Source organism: Heterodontus francisci, chromosome 1 (genome assembly GCF_036365525.1).
Source record: "Heterodontus francisci isolate sHetFra1 chromosome 1, sHetFra1.hap1, whole genome shotgun sequence".
Lineage (NCBI taxonomy): Eukaryota > Metazoa > Chordata > Chondrichthyes > Heterodontiformes > Heterodontidae > Heterodontus > Heterodontus francisci.
The window spans coordinates 287,134,806-287,153,527 of record NC_090371.1 but is presented as its reverse complement, the minus strand read 5'-3'; the positions used below and the strand labels follow the sequence as shown (position 1 = coordinate 287,153,527).

The 18,722-nt window shown below is 44.8% G+C and overlaps 1 protein-coding gene across 1 annotated transcript in view; it reads left to right on the top strand.

Annotated features, from left to right (window-relative positions):
* The window catches only part of LOC137373117 (diacylglycerol kinase theta), a 296,078-nt gene that overhangs the window by 217,522 nt on the left and 59,834 nt on the right, over positions 1-18,722 (top strand). Inside the window, exons 18-19 of the mRNA XM_068037996.1 lie at positions 118-299; positions 15,820-15,920. Coding sequence (XP_067894097.1) covers positions 118-299; positions 15,820-15,920 — 283 coding nt within the window. The remainder of the gene's footprint in view (positions 1-117; positions 300-15,819; positions 15,921-18,722) is intronic.

Genomic DNA, 18,722 nt, shown 5'->3' with positions numbered 1-18,722 from the left:
AGACCATTCATATGAGCCTTTATGTTGCCATTGGTTCCACTACAAGTCACAGATGGAATTTGGCACTGGGATTTAAAGTACTACACTGACTAGTATCCACTAACTTACTTTCTTAAGGCAATGACCTAGCAAGGGTGCTACGCTGGGGACCCGGTTACAGCGGTGAGGATCCCTTTTCCATTCTGGTGGCTGTTGATGAAGCAGAAGAGGTCCTTATGGATCGTTGGACAATCCTCCTTGATGCCCAAGAGGTTGTTGTTGGCACAGAGAATGGTGTCCCAGAGCTGGAACCACCAAAGGTATTCCTGGCAAATGATCATTGAAATAGGAACTGCTATGAGGATAACAGTAGTGTGTTAATAATCTCATTGGAGGTAGATGGATGAGAAAGACTGAAGGCTTCTGTCAGAAGGTATGATTCAGGCCCCATATCTTTGGGGGGAGACGTTCTGATGAAAGGTCATTGATCTGAGACTTGTTAACTATTTCTGCACAAAAGCTGTCTGACCTACTGAGTGTTTTCAGTATTTTCTGTTTTTACCTTTCAATCTAAATTTGTTGATGTGTGAAGTCAGGGTTAGAATGATTCTGCATTCCTTTCATCCTGGTTGTCAGATGTGTGCCGTGCAACACATACAAAATAATTAGTTTTATTAGAAACTTTTGAGCTGAAATGTGATAATGTGACTGAATGATTAACTGCAACGTGAAACATTGAATTAAACAGATGCTCGCAGCAGTCTCGGGGGTCCTGAGGCAGAGAACCTCAGTTAATAGCCCTTTCTATCAGCATTGTAAATGTTGCACTGATTGTAGTCCTTGTAGCTCTGCCCAAGTCTCACAGGTAGTGTATGATGTTGCAGTGAAACAGAGTGATTTGACAGTTGCTGTCACAGTAACTCTGCTTTGATTTCAGAAAATTTGCATATATTAATAGCTCTAAAATTACAGAATTGTGAACTTTTTTGTCTGGATTAAATTATTTTGAATTCTGGTCAATTAATTGATGTAATACTTGAGAGTTTTTTTTTATTCATTCATGGGATGTGGGCGTCACTGGCCAGGTCAGCATTTATTGCCCATCCCTAAATGCCCTTGAGAAGGTGATGGTGAGCTGCCTCCTTGAACTGCTGCAGTCCATGTGGGGTAGGTATATCCATAGTGCTGTTAGGAAGGGAGTTCCTGGATTTGGACCCAGTGACAGTGAAGGAATAGTGATATAGTTCCAAGTCAGGATGGTGTGTGACTTGGAGGGGAACTTGCTGGTGGTGGTGTTCCCGTGTATTTGCTGCCTTTGTCCTTCTAGTTGGTAGAGGTCGTGGGTTTGGAAGGTGCTGTTTAAGGAGCCTTGGTACATTGCTGCAGTGCATCTTGTAGATGGTGCACACTGCTGCCACTGTGTGTCGGTGATGGAGGGAGTGAATGTGGATGGGGTTCCAATCAAGCGGGCTGCTTTGTCCTAGATGCTGTCAAGCTTCTTGAGTAGTATTGGAGCTGCACCCATCCAGGCAAGTGGAGAGTATTCCATCACACTCCTGACTTGTGCCTTGTAGATGGTGGACAGGCTTTGGGGAGTCAGGAAGTGAGTTGCTCGCCGCAGGATTCCTAGCCTCTGACCTGCTCTTGTAGCCACGGTATTTATATGCCTGCTCTAGTTCAGTTTCTGGTCAATGGTAACTCCTAGGATGTTGATAGTGGGAGATTCAGCAATCGTAATGCCATTGAATGTCATGGGGAGATGGTTAGATTCTCTCTTGTTGGAGATGGTCTTTGCCTGGCACTTGTGTGGTGCGAATGTTACTTGCCACTTATCAGCCCAAGCCTGGATATTGTTCAGGTCTTGCTGCATTTATACACGGACTGCTTCAGTATCTGAGGAGTCGCGAATGGTGCTGAACATTGTGCAATCATCAGCGAACATCCCCACTTCTGACCTTATGATTTAAGGAAAGTCATTGATGAAGCAGCTGAAGATGGTTGGGCATAGGACCTTTGCGTTAGGTACGGTTTCAACCAGCAGAGAGTTTTCCCCCTGATTCCCATTGATCTCAGTTTTGCTAGGGCTCCTTGATGCCATACTCGGTCAAATGCTGCCTTGGTGTCAAGGGCAGTCACTCTCACCTCACTTCTTGAGTTCAGCTCTTTTGTCCATGTTTGAACCAAGGCTGTAATGCGGTCAGGGGCTGAGTGGCCCTGGTGGAACACAAACTGGGCGTCACTGAGCAGGTTATTGCGAAGCAAGTGCCACTTGATAGCACTGTCGATGACAACTTCCATCACTTTACTGAGGATTGAGAGTAGACTGATGGGGCGGTAATTGGCTGGGTTGGACTTGTCCTGCTTTTTGTGTACAGGACATACCTGGGCAATTTTCCACATTGCCGAGTAGATGCCAGTGTTGTAGCTGTACTGGAACAGCTTGACTAGGGGTGCAGCAAGTTCTGGACCACAGGTCTTCAGTACTATTGCCGGAATATTGTCAGGGCTCATAGCCTTTGCAGTATCCAGTACCTTCAGTTGTTTCTTGATATCACGCAGAGTGAATCGAATTGGCTGAAGTCTGGCATCTGTGATGTTGGGGTCTTCAAGAGGAGGCCAAGATGGATCATCCACTCGGCACTTCTGGCTGAAGATTGTTGCAAATGCATCAGCCTTATCTTTGGCACTGATGTGCTGAGCTCCCCCATCATTGAGGATGGGGATATTTGTGGAGCCACCTCCTCCAGTTAGTTGTTTAATTGTCCGCTACCATTCACGGCTGGATGTGGCAGGACTGCAGAGCTTAGATCTGATCCGTTGGTTATGGGTTCACTTAGCTCTGTCTGTCGCATGCTGCTTACGCAGTTTGGCACGCAGATAGTCCTGTGTTGTAGCTTCATCTAGTTGACACCTCATTTTGAGGTATGCCTGATGCTGCTCCTGGCATGCCCTCCTGCACTCTTCATTGAACCAGGGTTGGTCTTCTGACTTGATGGTAACGGTCAAGTGTGGAATATGCCAGGCCATGAGGTTACAGATTGTAGTTGAGTACAATTCTGCTGCTTCTGATGGCCCACAGCGCCTCATGGATGCCCAGTTTTGTATTGATAGATCTATTCAAAATCTATCCCATTTAACACGGTGGTAATGCCTCACAACATGATGGAGGGTATCCTCAATGTGAAGGCAGGACTTGATCTCCACAAGGACTATGCGCTGGTCACTCTTAGCAATACTGTCATGGACAGATGCATCTGCGGCAGGCAGATCGGTGAGGACAAGGTCAAGTATGTTTTTCTCTCTTGTTGGTTCCCTCACCACCTGCTGCATACCCAGTCTAGCGGCTATGTCCTTTAGGACTCAGCCAGCTCGGTCAGTAGTGGTGCTACTGAGCCACTCTTGGTGATGGACATTGAAGTCCCCCACCCAGAGTACATTCTGCGCCCTTGCCACCCTCAGTGCTTCCTCCAAGTGGTGATCAACATGGAGGAGTACTGACTCATCAGCTGAGGGAGGGCGGTAGGTGGTAATCAGCAGGAGATTTCCTTGCCCATGTTTGACCTGATGCCATGAGTCTTCATGGGGTCCGGAGTCGATGTCCCGGGGCAACTCCCTCCTGATTGCATACCACTGTGCCGCCACCTCTGCTGGGTCTGTCCTGCCGGTGGGACAGGACATACCCGGGGATGGTGATGGCAGTGTCTGGGACATTGTCTGTAAGGTATGATTCCGCGAGTATGACTATGTATGACTATGACTATTAGTAAGGAGGACTTTGTAGGGTTGACAGGGCTGGTTTTGTCGTTTCCAGTGCCTAGATGAAGTAAAAAGGGAAATTATGAAAGCAAAGATAGGCAATGAAAAACTGTTGGCAGGTAAAATCAAGGAAAACCCAAAGATGTTTTATCTAAGAGCAAGAGGATAACTAAGGAAAGGCTGGGGCCTATCAGAGATGTACAAGGGAACATATGCATAGATGTCGAAGATGTGGGTAGGGTTCTTAATGAGTATTTTGTCTCTGTCTTCACAAAGGAGAGGGATGATGCAAACATTGTAGTAAAAGAGGAGGAGTGTGAAATATTAGATACTATAAGCATAGTGAGAGAGGAAGTATTCGAGGGTCTGACATCCTTGAAACTGGATAAATCACCAGGGCCTGACGGATTGTATCTCAGGTTGTTAAAGGAAGCCAGGGAGGAAATAGCAGATGCTTTGAGGATCATCTTCAAATCCCCACTAGATACAGGTGAGGTACCAGAGGATTGCAGATCTGCAAACATTGCACCATTGTTTAAAAAGGGTGCGAGGGATAGGCCAAATAGTTATACGCTGGTCAGTCTGACCTCGGTGGTGGGCCAATTATTAGAATCAATTCTGAGAGGTAGGATAAACTGTTACTTAGAAAGGCACAGATTAATCAGAGATAGTCAGCATGGATGTTTTAAGGGAAGGTGTTGTCTTACTAACATAATTGAATTTTTTGAGGAAATAACAAGGAGGATTGATGATGGTAGTGCAGTGGATGTGGTCTCCATGGATCTTAGTAAGGCATTTGACAAGGTCCCACATGGCAGACTGGTCAGAAAAGTAAAAGCCCATGGGATACAGGGGAATGTGGTAAGTTGGATCCAAAATTGGTTCAGTGACAAGAAACAAAGGGTAATGGTTGACGGATGTTTTGGCGAATGGAAAGCGGTTTCCAGTGCTGTTCCACAGGGCTCAGTGTTGGGTCCCTTGCTGTTTGTGGTATATATTAATGATTTGGACTTAAATGTGGGAGGCATGATTGGGAAATTTGCAGATGACACAAAAATTGACCGTGTAGTTGATAGTGAATAGGATAGCTGTAGACTCCAGAATGGGGTGGCACAGTGGCTAGCACCGCAGCCTTACAGCTCCAGCAACCCAGGTTTGATTCTGGGTACTGCCTGTGTGGCATTTGCAAGTTCTCCCCGTGACCGCGTGGGTTTCCGTCGGGTGCTCCAGTTTCCTCCCACAGCCAAAGACTTGCAGGTTGATAGGCAAATTGGCCATTATAAATTGCCCCTAGTGTAAGTAGGTGGTAGGAGAATTGAGGGAAGGTGGGGATGTGGTAGGGAATATGGGATTAATGTAGGATTAGTATAAATGGATGGTTGATGGTCGGCACAGACTCGATGGGCCGAAGGGCCTGTTTCCGTGCTGTAAATCTCTATGATATCAATGGTTTGGTTGAGTGAGCAGAAAAGTGGCAAATGGAATTCAATACGGAGAAGTGTGAGGTAATGCATTTGGGGAGGGCAAATAAAGCAAGGGAATACACAATAAAAGGGAGGATATGAGAGGGGTAGAGGAAGTGAGAGACCTTGGAGTGCATGTCTATAGGTTCCTGAAGGTGTCAGGACAGGTAGATAGAGTGGTGAAGACGACATATTTTTGGCTGAGGTATAGAATACAAAAGCAGGGATGTAATGCTGGAACTGTATAAAATGCTGGTTAGACCACAGCTGGAGTATTGTGTAAAGTTCTGGTCACCACATTACAGGAAGGACATAATTATTCTGGAGAGAGTGCAGAGGAGATTTACAAGAATGTTGCCTGGGCTTGAAAGTTGCAGCTATGAGGAAAGATTGGATCAGCTAGGGTTGTTTTCCTTAGAACGGAGAAGGCTGAGGGGTGACTTAATTGAGGTGTACAGAATTATGAGGGGCCTACACTTAAGAAGTATTTAGATGAGCACTTGAAACGCCATAGCATACAAGGCTACGGGCCAAGTGCTGGAAAATGGGATTAGAATAGATAGGTGCTTGATGGCTGGCACAGACATGATGGGCCAAAGGGCCTGTTTCTCCTCGCGGAGAGGTCAATTACCAGGGGCACAGATTTAAGGTGATTGGTAAAAGGATTAGAGGGGACATGAGGATAATGTTTTTCACCCAGAGGGTGATGGGGTCTGGAGTTCACTGTCAGGATCGGTGGTGGAGGCAGAATCCCTCAACTCATTTATAAGGTAACTGGACATGCACCTGAAGTGCTGTAACCTGCAAGGCTATGGACCAGGTGCTGGAAGGTGGAATTAGATTGGGCGGCTAGTTTTTTCAGCCGACGCAGACACGATGGGCCTCTTTCTGTGCCATAACTTTTCTATGATAGAATTTTACATTCATTTTGAGGGTGAGAAACTTGAGTCTGAAATTAGTGTCTTAAACTTAAATAAAGGCACTTACAAAGGTATGAAGACGAGTTGGCTACAATGGACTGGGAAAATAGGTTAAAAGGTAAGATGGTAGATAAGCAGTGGCAGATATTGAAGGAGAAATTTCATTTCTCAATAAAGATATATTCCTTTGAAAAGGAAAGACTCTATGAAAAGGTTAACTAAGGAAGTTAGGAGTGGTATCAAATTGAAAGCAAAGGCTTACAATGCTGTGAAAATTAGTGGTAGGCCAGAAGATTGGGAAAATCTTAGAAACCAGCAAAGGATGACTTAAAAGATATGAAAATCGATTGAGAGTAAACTAGCAAGAAATATAAAAACATACAGTAATATCTTCTACAAGTGTAGAGAATGAGACTGGGGGATTAATAATGGGAAACAAGGAAATGGCAGAGACTTTGAACAAATATTTTGTATCTGTCTTCACGGTAGAAAACATAGAAACACAGAAAATAGGAGCAGGAGTAGGCCATTCGACCCTTCGAGCCTGCTCCGCCATTCATTATGATCATGGCTGATCATCCAACTCAGTAACCTGTACCCACTTCCCCCCGCATACCCTTTGATCCCTTTCGCCCCAAGAGCTATATCTAACTCCTTCTTGAAAACATACAATGTTTTGGCCTCAACTGCTTTCTCTGGTAGCGAATTCCACAGGCTCACCACTCTCTGGGTGAAGTAATTTCTCCTCATCTCAGTCCTGAAAGGTTTACCCCGTATCCTTAGACTATGACCCCTGGCTCTGGACTCCCCCACCATCAGGAACATCCTTCCTGCATCTACCCTGTCAAGTCCTGTTAGAATTTTATAGGTATCTATGAGATCTCCCCCTCACTCTTCTGAACTCCAGCAAATATAATCCTAACCAACTCAATCTCTCCTCATATGTCAGTCCCGCCATCCCAGGAATCAGTCTGGTAAACCTTCGCTGCATTCCCTCTATAGCAAGAACATCCTTCCTCAGATAAGGAGACCAAAACTGCACACAATATTCCAGGTGTGGCCTCACCAAGACCCTGTATACTTTCAGCAAGACATCCCTGCTCCTGTATTAGAATTAGAATTAGAACATTACAGCGCAGTACAGGCGCAGTACTCGAATCCTCTCGCTATGAAGGCCAACATACCATTTGCCTTTTTTGCCGCCTGTTGCACCTGCATGCTTACCTTCAGCAACTGGTGTATGAGAACACCCAGGTCTCGCTGCATATTCCCCTCTCTCAGTTTATAGACATTCAGATAATCCGCCTTCCTGTTTTTGCTACCAAAGTGGATAACCTCACATTTATCCACATTATACTGCATCTGCCATGCATTTGCCCACTCACTCAATTTGTCCAAATCACCCTGAAGCCTCTCTGCATCCTCCTCAAAACTCACCCTCCCACCCAGTTTTGTGTCATCTGCAAATTTGGAGATATTACATTTAGTTCCCTCATCTAAATCATTAATATATATTGTGAATAGCTGGGGTCCTAGCACCAATCCCTGTGGTACCCCACTAGTGACTGCCTGCCATTCGGAAAAAGACCCGTTTATTCCTATTCTTTGTTTCCTGTCTGCCAACCAATTTTCTATCCATCGCAATACACTACCCCCAATCCCATGTGCTTTAATTTTACACGCTAGTCTCTTATTTGGGACTTTGTCGAAAGTCCAAATAAATCACATCCACTGGCTCCCCATCAACAACTCTACTAGTTACATTCTTGAAGAATTCTAGTAGATTTGTCAAGCATGATTTCCCTTTCGTAAATCCATGCTGACTCTTTCCGATTCTTCCACTGTTCTCCAAGTGCTCTGCTATAAAATCCTTTATAATGGACTGTAGAATTTTCCCCACTACTGACGTCAGGCTGACTGGTCTATAATTCCCTGTTTTCTCTCTACCTCCCTTTTTAAATAGTGGGGTTACATTAGCTACCCTCAAATCTGTAGGAACTGTTCCAGAGTCTATAGAATCTTGGAAGCTGACCACCAATGCATCCATTATTTCTAAGTACACTGGGATGTAGATTATCAGGCCCTGGGGATTTATCGGCCTTCAATCCCACCAATTTCCCCAACATCATTTCTCTACTAATACTGATTTCCTTCAGTTCCTCCCTATCACTAAACCCTGTGTTCCCCAACATTCTGGTATGATATTTGTGTCCTCCTCTGTGAAGACAGAACCAAAGTCTGCGTTTAGTTGGTCAACCATTTCTTTGTTACCCATAATAAATTCCCCCGTTTCTGACTGTAAGGGACCTACATTTGTCTTCACCAATCTTTTTCTCTTCACATACCTCTAGAAACTTTTACAGTCAGTTTTTATGTTCCCCACAAGCTTACTCTCATACTCTATTTTCCCCTTCTTAATCAATCCCTTGGTCCTCCTTTGCTGAATTCTAAACTGCTCCCAATCCTCAGGTCTGTTGTTTTTTCTGGCGAATTTGCTGTTAGGGAATAGCTCTAAATAGCTTGCTTAGTAACTAACACTAAGAAATGTCTACAGTTTATTTTCATATACAGTAAGTAGTGTTTTTTAGGGCGTTCTGTCATAACGAGGGCCAGGGAAGAAGGGCCCTAGAGTAATTGATGTTATTTGATATTAAGCATCTTCCAAAAGGTTTAATTTAAAGGGTTAAGTCATGGCAGGAGAGCTCAAAGCCATGGTTCAAAACACTAAAAGCATCCCAAATATAGTAGAAAATCAGGGGGCAAAAGGGAAGGAGGAACTTCAAACAATCACTATCATTAGGGCAAAAAATATTGGGAAAACTAATGGAACTAAAGGATAGCAAGTTCCCTGGACCTGACGGCCTGCATCCTAGGGTCTTAGAACATAGAACAGTACAGCACAGTACAGACCCTTCGGCCCACGATGTTGTGCAGACCCTTTAACCTACTCTAAGATCAAACTACCTACATACCCTTCATTCTAATATCATCCATGTAGCTATCCAAGAGTCGCTTAAATGTCCCTAATCTATCTGCTTCTACTACCACCGCTGGCAGTGCATTCCACGCACCCACCACTCTCTGTGTAAAGAACCTACCTCTGACATCTCCCCAAACCTTCCTCCAATCACCTTTAAATTATGTCCCCTGGTGATAGCCCTTTCCGCCCTGGGAAAAAATCTCTGGCTATCCACTCTATCTATGCCTCTCATCATCTTGTACACCTCTATCAAGTCACCTCTCATCCTTCTTTGCTCCAATGAGAAAACCCTAGCTCCCTCAACCTTTCTTCATAAGACATGCCCTCCAGTCCAGGCAGCATCCTAGTAAATCTCCTCTGCACCCTCTCTAAAGCTTCCACATCCTTCCTATAATGAGGCGACCAGAACTGAACACAATATTCCAAGTGTGGTCCAACCAGGGCTTTATAGAGCTGCAGCACAACCTCGTGGCTCTTAAACTCAATCCCCCTGTTAATGAAAGCCAACACCCCATACGCCTTCTTAACAACCCTATCAATTTGGGTGGCAACTTTGAGGGATCTATGGACGTGGACCCCAAGATCCCTCTGTTCCTCCACACTGCCAAGAATCCTGTCTTTAAGCCTGTATTCTGCATTCAAATTCGACCTTCCAAAATGAATCACTTCACACTTTTCCAGGTTGAACTCCATCTGCCACTTCTCAGCCCAGCTCTGCATCCTGTCAATGTCCCGTTGCAACCTACAACAGCCCTCCACACTATCCACAACTCCAGCAACCTTTGTGTCATCGGCAAACTTACTAACCCAGCCTTCCACTTCCTCATCCAAGTCATTTATAAAAATCACAAAGAGCAGAGGTCCCAGAACAGATCCCTGCGGAACACCACTGGCCACCGAACTCCAGGCTGAATACTTTCCATCTACTACCACCCTCTGTCTTCTATGGGCCAGCCAATTCTGTATCCAGACAGCCAACTTTCCCTGTATCCCATGCCTCCTTACTTTCTGAATGAGCCTACCATGGGAAACCTTATCAAACGCCTTGCTAAAATCCATATACACCACATCCACTGCTCTTCCTTCATCAATGTGTTTTGTCACATCCTCAAAGAATTCAGTAAGGCTTGTGAGGCATGACCTGCCCCTCACAAAGCCATGCTGACGATCTCTAATCAAACTGCGCTTTTCCAAATAATCAGAAATCCTGTCTCTCAGAATCCTCTCTAATAATTTGCCCACCACCGACGTGAGACTGACTGGTCTGTAATTCCCAGGGTTATCCCTGGGCCCTTTCTTGAACAAGGGAATAACATTTGCCACCCTCCAATCATCTGGTACTACTCCAGTGGACAGTGAGGACGCAAAGATCATCGCCAAAGGCGCGGCAATCTCTTCCCTCGCTTCCCGTAAAAACCTTGGGTATATCCCGTCTGGCCCCGTGAACTTATCTATCCTCATGTCTTTCAAAATTTCCAGCACATCCACCTTCTTAACATCAACCTGTTCGAGCATATCAGCCTGTTCCACGCTGTCCTCACAAACGACAAGGTCCCTCTCACTAGTGAATACTGAAGCAAAGTATTCATTAAGGACCTCCCCTACCTCCTGCAACTCCAGGCACAAGTTCCCTCCACTATCCCTGATCGGCCCTACCCTCACTCTGGCCATCCTCTTGTTCCTCACATAAGTGTAGAACGCCTTGGGATTTTCCTTAATCCTACCTGCCAAGATCTTTTCATGTCCCCTTCTAGCTCTCCTAAGTCCATTCTTCAGTTCCTTCCTGGCTACCTTGTAACCCTCTGGAGCCCTTTCTGATCCTTGCTTCCTCAACCTTAAGTAAGCTTCCTTCTTCCTCTTGACTAGCTGTTCCACATCTCTTGTCATCCAAGGTTCCTTCACCCTAGCATCCCTTCCGTGCCTCATCGGGACAAACCTTATCCAGCAGTCGCAGCAAGTGCTCCCTAAACAACCTCCACGTTTCTGTCGTGCATTTCCCTGAGAACATCTGTTCCCAATTTAAGCTCCCCAGTTCCTGCCTAATAGCATTGTAATTCCCCCTCCCCCAATTAAATATTTTCCCATCCCGTCTGCTCCTATCCCTCTCCATGACTATAGAAAAGGTCAGGGAGTTGTGATCACTATCACCGAAATGCTCTCCCACCGAGAGATCTGCCACCTGGCCAGGTTCGTTGCAAAGCACCAAATCCAACATAGCCTCCCCTCTAGTCGGCCTATCTACATATTGAGTCAGGAAACCTTCCTGGACACACCTGACAAAAACTGCTCCATCCAAACTATTTGCACTAAGGAGGTTCCAATCAATATTAGGGAAGTTGAAGTCACCCATGACAACAACCCTGTTAATTCTGCACCTTTCCAAAATCTGCCTGCCAATCTGTTCCTCCGTGTCTCTGTTGCTATTGGGGGGTCTATAGAAAACTCCCAATAAAGTGACTGCTCCTTTCCTGTTTCTGACTTCCACCCATAATGACTCAGTAGACAAACCCTCCTCGACGACCTCCCTTTCTGCAGCTGTGATACTATCCCTGATTAGCAATGCCACTCCCCCACCTCTTTTACCTCCCTCCCTATTCCTTTTGAAACATCTAAACCCCGGAACATCCAACATCCATTCCTGCCCCTGTGATATCCAAGTCTCCGTAATGGCCACAACATCGTAGCTCCAAGTACTGATCCATACTCTAAGTTCATCACCCTTATTCCTGACACTTCTTGCGTTAAAATAGACACACTTCAACCCATCATGCTGGCTGCAACTTTGCCCTGTCAACTGTCTAACCTTCCTCACAGACTCTCTGCACTCTGTATCTGCCTGTTCAACAGCTACCCCATCCACTGATCCGTAGCTCCGGTTCCCATCCCCCTGCCAAACTAGTTTAAACCCTCCCGAAGAGCTCTAGCAAACCTCCCGCCCAGGATATTGGTGCCCCTCCAGTTCAGATGCAATCCGTCCTTCTTGTACAGGTCCCACCTTCCCCAGAAGGTATCCCAATGATCCACATATCTGAAGCCCTCCCTCCTACACCAGCTCTGTAGCCACGTGTTCAGCTGCACTCACTCTCTGTTTCTAGCCTCACTAGCACGTGGCACCGGTATCAATCCTGAGATTACTACTCTGCTCGTCCTGCCTTTTAGCTTCCAACCTAACTCCCTATATTCGCTTTTCAGGTCCTCATCCCTTTTCCTAGCTATGTCATTGGTACCGATGTGTACCATGACTTCTGGCTGCTTCCCCTCCCCCTTAAGAATCCTGTAGACTCAATCCGAGACATCCCTGACCCTGGCACCCGGGAGGCAACATACCATCCGGGAGTCTCGTTCGCGACCACAGAATCTCCTGTCTGTTCCTCTAACCATTGAATCTCCTATCACTATCGCTCTCCTATTCTCCCCCTTTCCTTTCTGAGCCACAGAGCCAGGCTCAGTGCCAGATACCTGGCCACTGTGGCTTTCCCCTGGTAGGTCGTCCCCCCCAACCGTATCCAAAACGGTATACTTATTATTGAGGGGAACGGCCACAGGAGATCCCTGCACTGTGCGCCTATTCCCTTTCCCTCCCCTGATGGTCACCCAGCTACCTTTATCCTGTAACTTAGGTGTCACTACTTCCCTATAACTGCTCTCTATCACCCCCTCAGCCTCCTGAATGATCCGAAGTTCATCCAGCTCCAGTTCCCTAACGCGGTCTGTGAGGAGCTGGAGTTGGGTGCACTTCTCACAGGTGAAGTCAGCAGGGACACAAGTGGTGACCCTTACCTCCCACATCCTATCTTAAAAGAATTAGCTGCAGTAATGGTGGGTTCATTGGTTCTAATCTTCCAAAATTCCCTATATTCTGGAAATATCCCAGTGGATTGGAAAACTGCAAACGTAACGCCCCTCTTCAAGAAAGGAGGGAGTCAGAAAGCAGGAAACTGAGGCCAGTTAGCCTAACATCTAATTATTCCAATAACAAGGAAGAAGTAAGAAGACATTTCGAAAAACATAATACAATCAAGCAGAATCAACATGGTTTTATGAAAGGGAAATCGTGTTTGACAAATTTATTAAAGTTCTTTGAGGATGTAACGAGCTGTGTGGATAAATGGGAACCAGTAGATGCGTGTGTTTGGATTTCCAAAAGGCATTCACTAAGATGTCACATAAAAGGTTACTGCACAAGAGAAAAGCTCATGGTGTTGGGGGTAATATATCAGCATGGATAAAGGATTGGATAACTAACAGGAAACAGAGAGTCAGGATAAATGGGGCATTTTCAAGTTGGCAAACTAACTAGTAAAGTGCCACAAGGGATCTGTGCTGGGGCCTCAACTATTTACGATCTATATTAGTGACGTGGATGAAGAAACCGAATGTATTGTAGCCATATTTGCTGATGTATAAATATAGGTAGGACAACAAGTTGTGAGGAGAATACAGAGAGTTTGAAAAGGGATATAGATAGGTTACTTGAGCAAAAATTTGGCAGATGGGGTATAATGTGGGGAAATGTGAGGTTATCCAGTTTGGTAGGAAGAATAGAAAAGCAGAATATAATTTAAGTGGAGCGAGACTACAGAGTGCTGAGGTACAGAGGGATCTGTTGTCCTTGTGCATGAATCACACAGTATTAGGTACAGCAAGTAATTAGGAAGGCAAATGGAATGTCGGTCTTTATTGCAAGGGGGCTGGAGTATAAAAGTAGGGAAGTCTTGCTACAGTTGTACGGGGTGTTAGTGAAACCAGACCTGAAGTACTGTGTATAGTTTTGAAATCAAAGAAAATCTAGGACACAGGTGGCCATTCAGCCTGTCGTCTCTGTGCCGGTCGACAAAGAGCTATCCAGCCTAATCCCATCTTCCTGCACTAGGTCCGAGGCCTTGCCAGTCACATCTCTTCAAGTAGACATCCAAGTACTTTTTAAATATGAGAGTTTTTGCCTCTTCCACCTTTTCAGGCAGTGACTTTCAGGTTCCTACCACTCTCTGGGTGAAAAAATGTTTCCTCATCTCCCCTCTAATCCTTCTACCAATTACTTTAAATCTATGCCCCCTGGTTTTTGACCCTCTGCTAAAGTAAATAGGTGGTCCCTATTTATCTAGGCCCTCATAATTTTAGACACTTCAATTAAGTGACTCCTCAGCCTCCTCTGTTCCAAGGAATACAACCCCAGCCTACCCAAACTTTCCTCATAGCTGCAATTTCCAGTCCTGCCAACATCCTTGTAAATCTCCTGCACTCTCTTCAGTGCAATCGCATCTTTCCTGTAATGTGGTGACCAGAACTGTACACAGTACTCAAGCTGTGGTCTAACTAGTGTTGTATGCAGTTCTAGCATAACCTCCCTGCTCTTACATTCTATGCCTTGACTGATAAAGGAAAGCATGCCATATGCCTTCTTAACCACCTATTGACCTGACATTTAAGGATCAGTGGACGTATACTCCAAGGTCCCTCTGTTCTCTACACTACTCAGTATCCTCCCATTTACTGTGTATTCCCTTGCCTTGTTGTACCTCCCAAAATGCATTACCTCACACTTCTCTGGATTGAATTCCATTTTTCACTTTTCTGCCCAATTGACCCAGACCATCTGTGTCTTCCTGCAGTCTAAAGCTTTCCTTCTCACTGTCAACCACGTGGCCAATTTTTATATCATCTGCAAACTTCTTTATCATGTTCCCTACATTTGAGTCTAAATCATTAATATAAACCACAAAAAGCAAGGGATAGAGTACTGAGCCCTGCAGAACCCCAATGGTAACAATCTTCCAGTTGTAATAACACCCGTCCTGTCACTAAGCCAATTTTGGATCCAATTTGCCACTCTCCCTTGGATCCCAAGGGCTTTTACTATTTTGGTCTCCTTATTTAAGAAGGGATATACTTACATTAGATGTGGTTCAGAGAATGTTCACGAGGTTGATTCTTAGGAGGAAGGAGTTGTCTTATGAGGACAGGTTGAGCTGGTTGGGCTGATACTCTTTGGAGTTTAGGAAAATGAGAGGTGATCTTATTGAAACATAAAAGATTCAGAGAGGGCTCGACAGGGTAGATGCTGAGATGATGTTTCCCCTTGTGGGGGAATCTAGAACTAGGGGGAACAGTTTCAAAATAAGGCATTTCCCTTTTAAAATGGAGATGAGGAGGAATTTCTTCTCTCAGAGGGTTGTTAATCTTTGGAATTCTGTTCCCTAGACAGCAGTGGAGGCTGGGTCACTGAATATGTGCAAGGCTGAATTAGAGAGATTTTTGATCTACAGAGGAGTTGAGGATTATAGGGAACCTGCAGGAAATTGGAGTTGAGACCAAGATTGGATCAGACATGATCTACTCTGCTCCATTTCTTATGTTCTTATCACACCAACTGGACTTTATATCTGATGTGTAATCCTGGAACAACTGCTTGTATTAACATGTTAACAAATTAGGGAGGCAAGTTACTAAACAAATTTTCCAATTTTGTTTGTGGCCAGTTATTTCTGAGGCTTTCTGGCTTTGTGCATGCATCAAATATTTGGAAATTCAGGAACTCCGTTATCTTGAGAATAGGGATTTGGAACCTATGGCCAAATATAAATGGACCAGAATAATGACAACATTGAAATAAAGAAATAAGCTACTGGTTAATAAAGCCATTGTGCAGTTGATTAACTGCAAGGTTAGAGATGCTGAGGGTTTGTTCTACTTGACCAGAACATCCTTTTACTATTGGCAGATTGTACAAATGAACAACTATTGTGGAATTGGAATTGATGCAGAGCTGAGCTTGGACTTCCATCAAGCAAGGGAAGAAGATCCAGACAAGTTCAACAGCAGGTCAATCAACCACTAATTTACAGCTTTCATTGCAGGATAATTAAGCCAGATTGGTCTTAATTTGGTTGACAATTAGGCATACATCTCACCGAGACAACAAGTGATAGCTGATCAACAGCTCAAAACGCTGACAACCCAACAATGGCCCTAACGATACCTTTATGTCAAGTGAGAACAAGTAGTATATGGGTTTTATACCTGGAGCTATAGATACAAGCGACATCCCTCTATCTGTATCGGAAGGAGTACAACATTAGTACATGAAAGCCTTAAGGGAAAGATCCTGAAGGCACGGAATTGAAGGTATATTTCTGGGGGAGATCTGGAGATCGATTGTTAGAACTCAGATAGCCAGGCAGTGATAATTAAAACGGAAACCTAGTCTTCATACACTTACAAACTTTTATTTACAGTGATACACATTACATATTGTATATCTCCTAACCCCCACAGTTTCAGTCTGTTCCTTTATATATGAGCACAGGTGAGTCCCCAATTAATGCCAACCACCTGAATATAACTAACCACTCAACTGATTTGCAGTTAACAGTGATTCCCTGACAAATAGGTGAATTTTACATTAAACATGCCATATTCTGGCTAATTTTAAGACTTTGTGTTTTACAGATATATTTGTGTTCTAAAAAGTGGCTCTTGAGTTAGAAGGTTTTGAGTTTAAATCTCATTCCAGAGACTTAGCATAAAATTGAGGCTGGTGCTCTCAGTGCAGTACTGAGGGAGTGCTGCACTGTCGCAGGTATCCAAAAACCCAGTAAACTGGCTCCAGAGATCTACACTCCCATAGCAGAACTCTCCCTGTGAATCTAATAGACAGAACATTTCACAGAGTTTCTCGCGGCCATTAGCAGAAAGGCCTATGGAAATATGTAAATTTTCAGCATCTTACCCTAAGGTAGAGCCAGTATGCAGGATTCACCAAACAAGCTCCAAAGTGTACCAGTTGTAACAAGGTATTCACAGGCTGCAGAGTGTACTCATGTTTACTGTGCTAGTCACAGATTTGGTGGCTTTTGGCCAGGAAAACCTCCTGTGAATGTTGCCATGCGATCTTTTACATCGATTGGAACAGGTAAACAGGGCCTCACTCCAGCACCACATCTAGAAAAAGGAAAGAAAGACTTGCATTTATACGGCACCTTTCACAATCTCAGCATGTCGCAAAGCATGACTTTTGAAGTGTAGTCACTTTTGTAATGTTAAAAGTGGCACCTCTGACAATGCCGTACCCCTCTGAACTGCACTGAGGTGTCAGCTGAGATTATGCCCCCGAACCCTGGAGTTGGAGCTTGAACCCATAACCCTCTGATTCAGAGGTAAGGTTTCTATCACTTGAGAAAACTTTTTTTGTGCTAATAGAAAACATAAGGGTCAAAATTCTGAGATGCTAGTCCTTGTTATAATCATATCTGGTGCATCTAATATACCAATTTAAAAAATTAACTGTAAAAATATTGGCCTTTATGTCCTACATTTTCTTAATTTGTGTCTTTGAACTACCAGCTCAAAAAAGTATTGTTGGAATGGATTGGCAACTAACAGCATAAACTGTTCTTGTGCGTTGAATGCTTAATTTTATTTTTGTCCAGCCTTCAAAAACACACACCTGTTCCTTGGGATTTCTCTACCAATATTAATGCATTGATTCCCTTAGGGATTTGTTGATTGTGCTTCATATAAGTAACTACTGGGAGAGAACATGCCTTGGAATACCAATCTCCACTGACTTAATTAAATTCTTCACATAAGTATAAGATCATGGCCTAGAAATTAGTTTAGGATGTTCTCGGGCACCAAATGGTGGATCCGATACCAGGCGACGGATGTCTGAGGAGCGCATGGGATTGGTCCTTGGACCTTGGTTAGAGGAGGTGGGGATGGGTGGTGATAATGACAGGCTGATGGTGGGGGTACTGGACAGAATGGGGAATGGGAGAAGACTGGAGGGGCTGATTGAAGTCTGGCATAGGCTGTTGGAAGAACTGAGGAACCAGAAGGATCATTCTCACCTCCACAGAACAGTATTGAAAATCATTTTGTTAATTTAGGCCAAAATGGCTGCACAAGAATCCTGGGCAGAGCTGGCTCGAGGCTGAACCTGCTCATTGCTGACCAATTTTGCAGAAGTGGCCTGAAACATCTGTAAGATCACCGGGAAAGCCTGAAAAATTCCTGACCCAATTTTGGGTCAGGCATTTCTCAGGCATCTTTGAGGCTTAAAATATTGGCTCCTGAGATGCTGGCTCATTGTACCTGTTTTATGACCATTTAGCTGAACATATTAGGCAGATCTTTATAACGGAGACATGGACGGCCGGTGGGTCTGATACCAGTGGCGAGCTCGCTGTACAATGTGTCTTTGGGGATCCTGCCATCTTCCATGCGGCTCACATGGCCAAGCCATCTCAAGCGCCGCTGACTCAGTAGTGTGTATAAGCTGGGGATGTTGGCCGCTTCAAGGACTTCTGTGTTGGAGATATAGTCCTGCCACCTGATGCCAAGTATTCTCCGAAGGCAGCGAAGATGGAATGAATTGAGACGTCGCTCTTGGCTGGCATACGTTGTCCAGGCCTCGCTGCCGTAGAGCAAGGTACTGAGGACACAGGCCTGATACACTCGGACTTTTGTGTTCCGTGTCAGTGCGCCATTTTCCCACACTCTCTTGGCCAGTCTGAACATAGCAGTGGAAGCCTTACCCATGCGCTTGTTGATTTCTGCATCTAGAGACAGGTTACTGGTGATAGTTGAGCCTAGGTAGGTGAACTCTTGAACCACTTCCAGAGC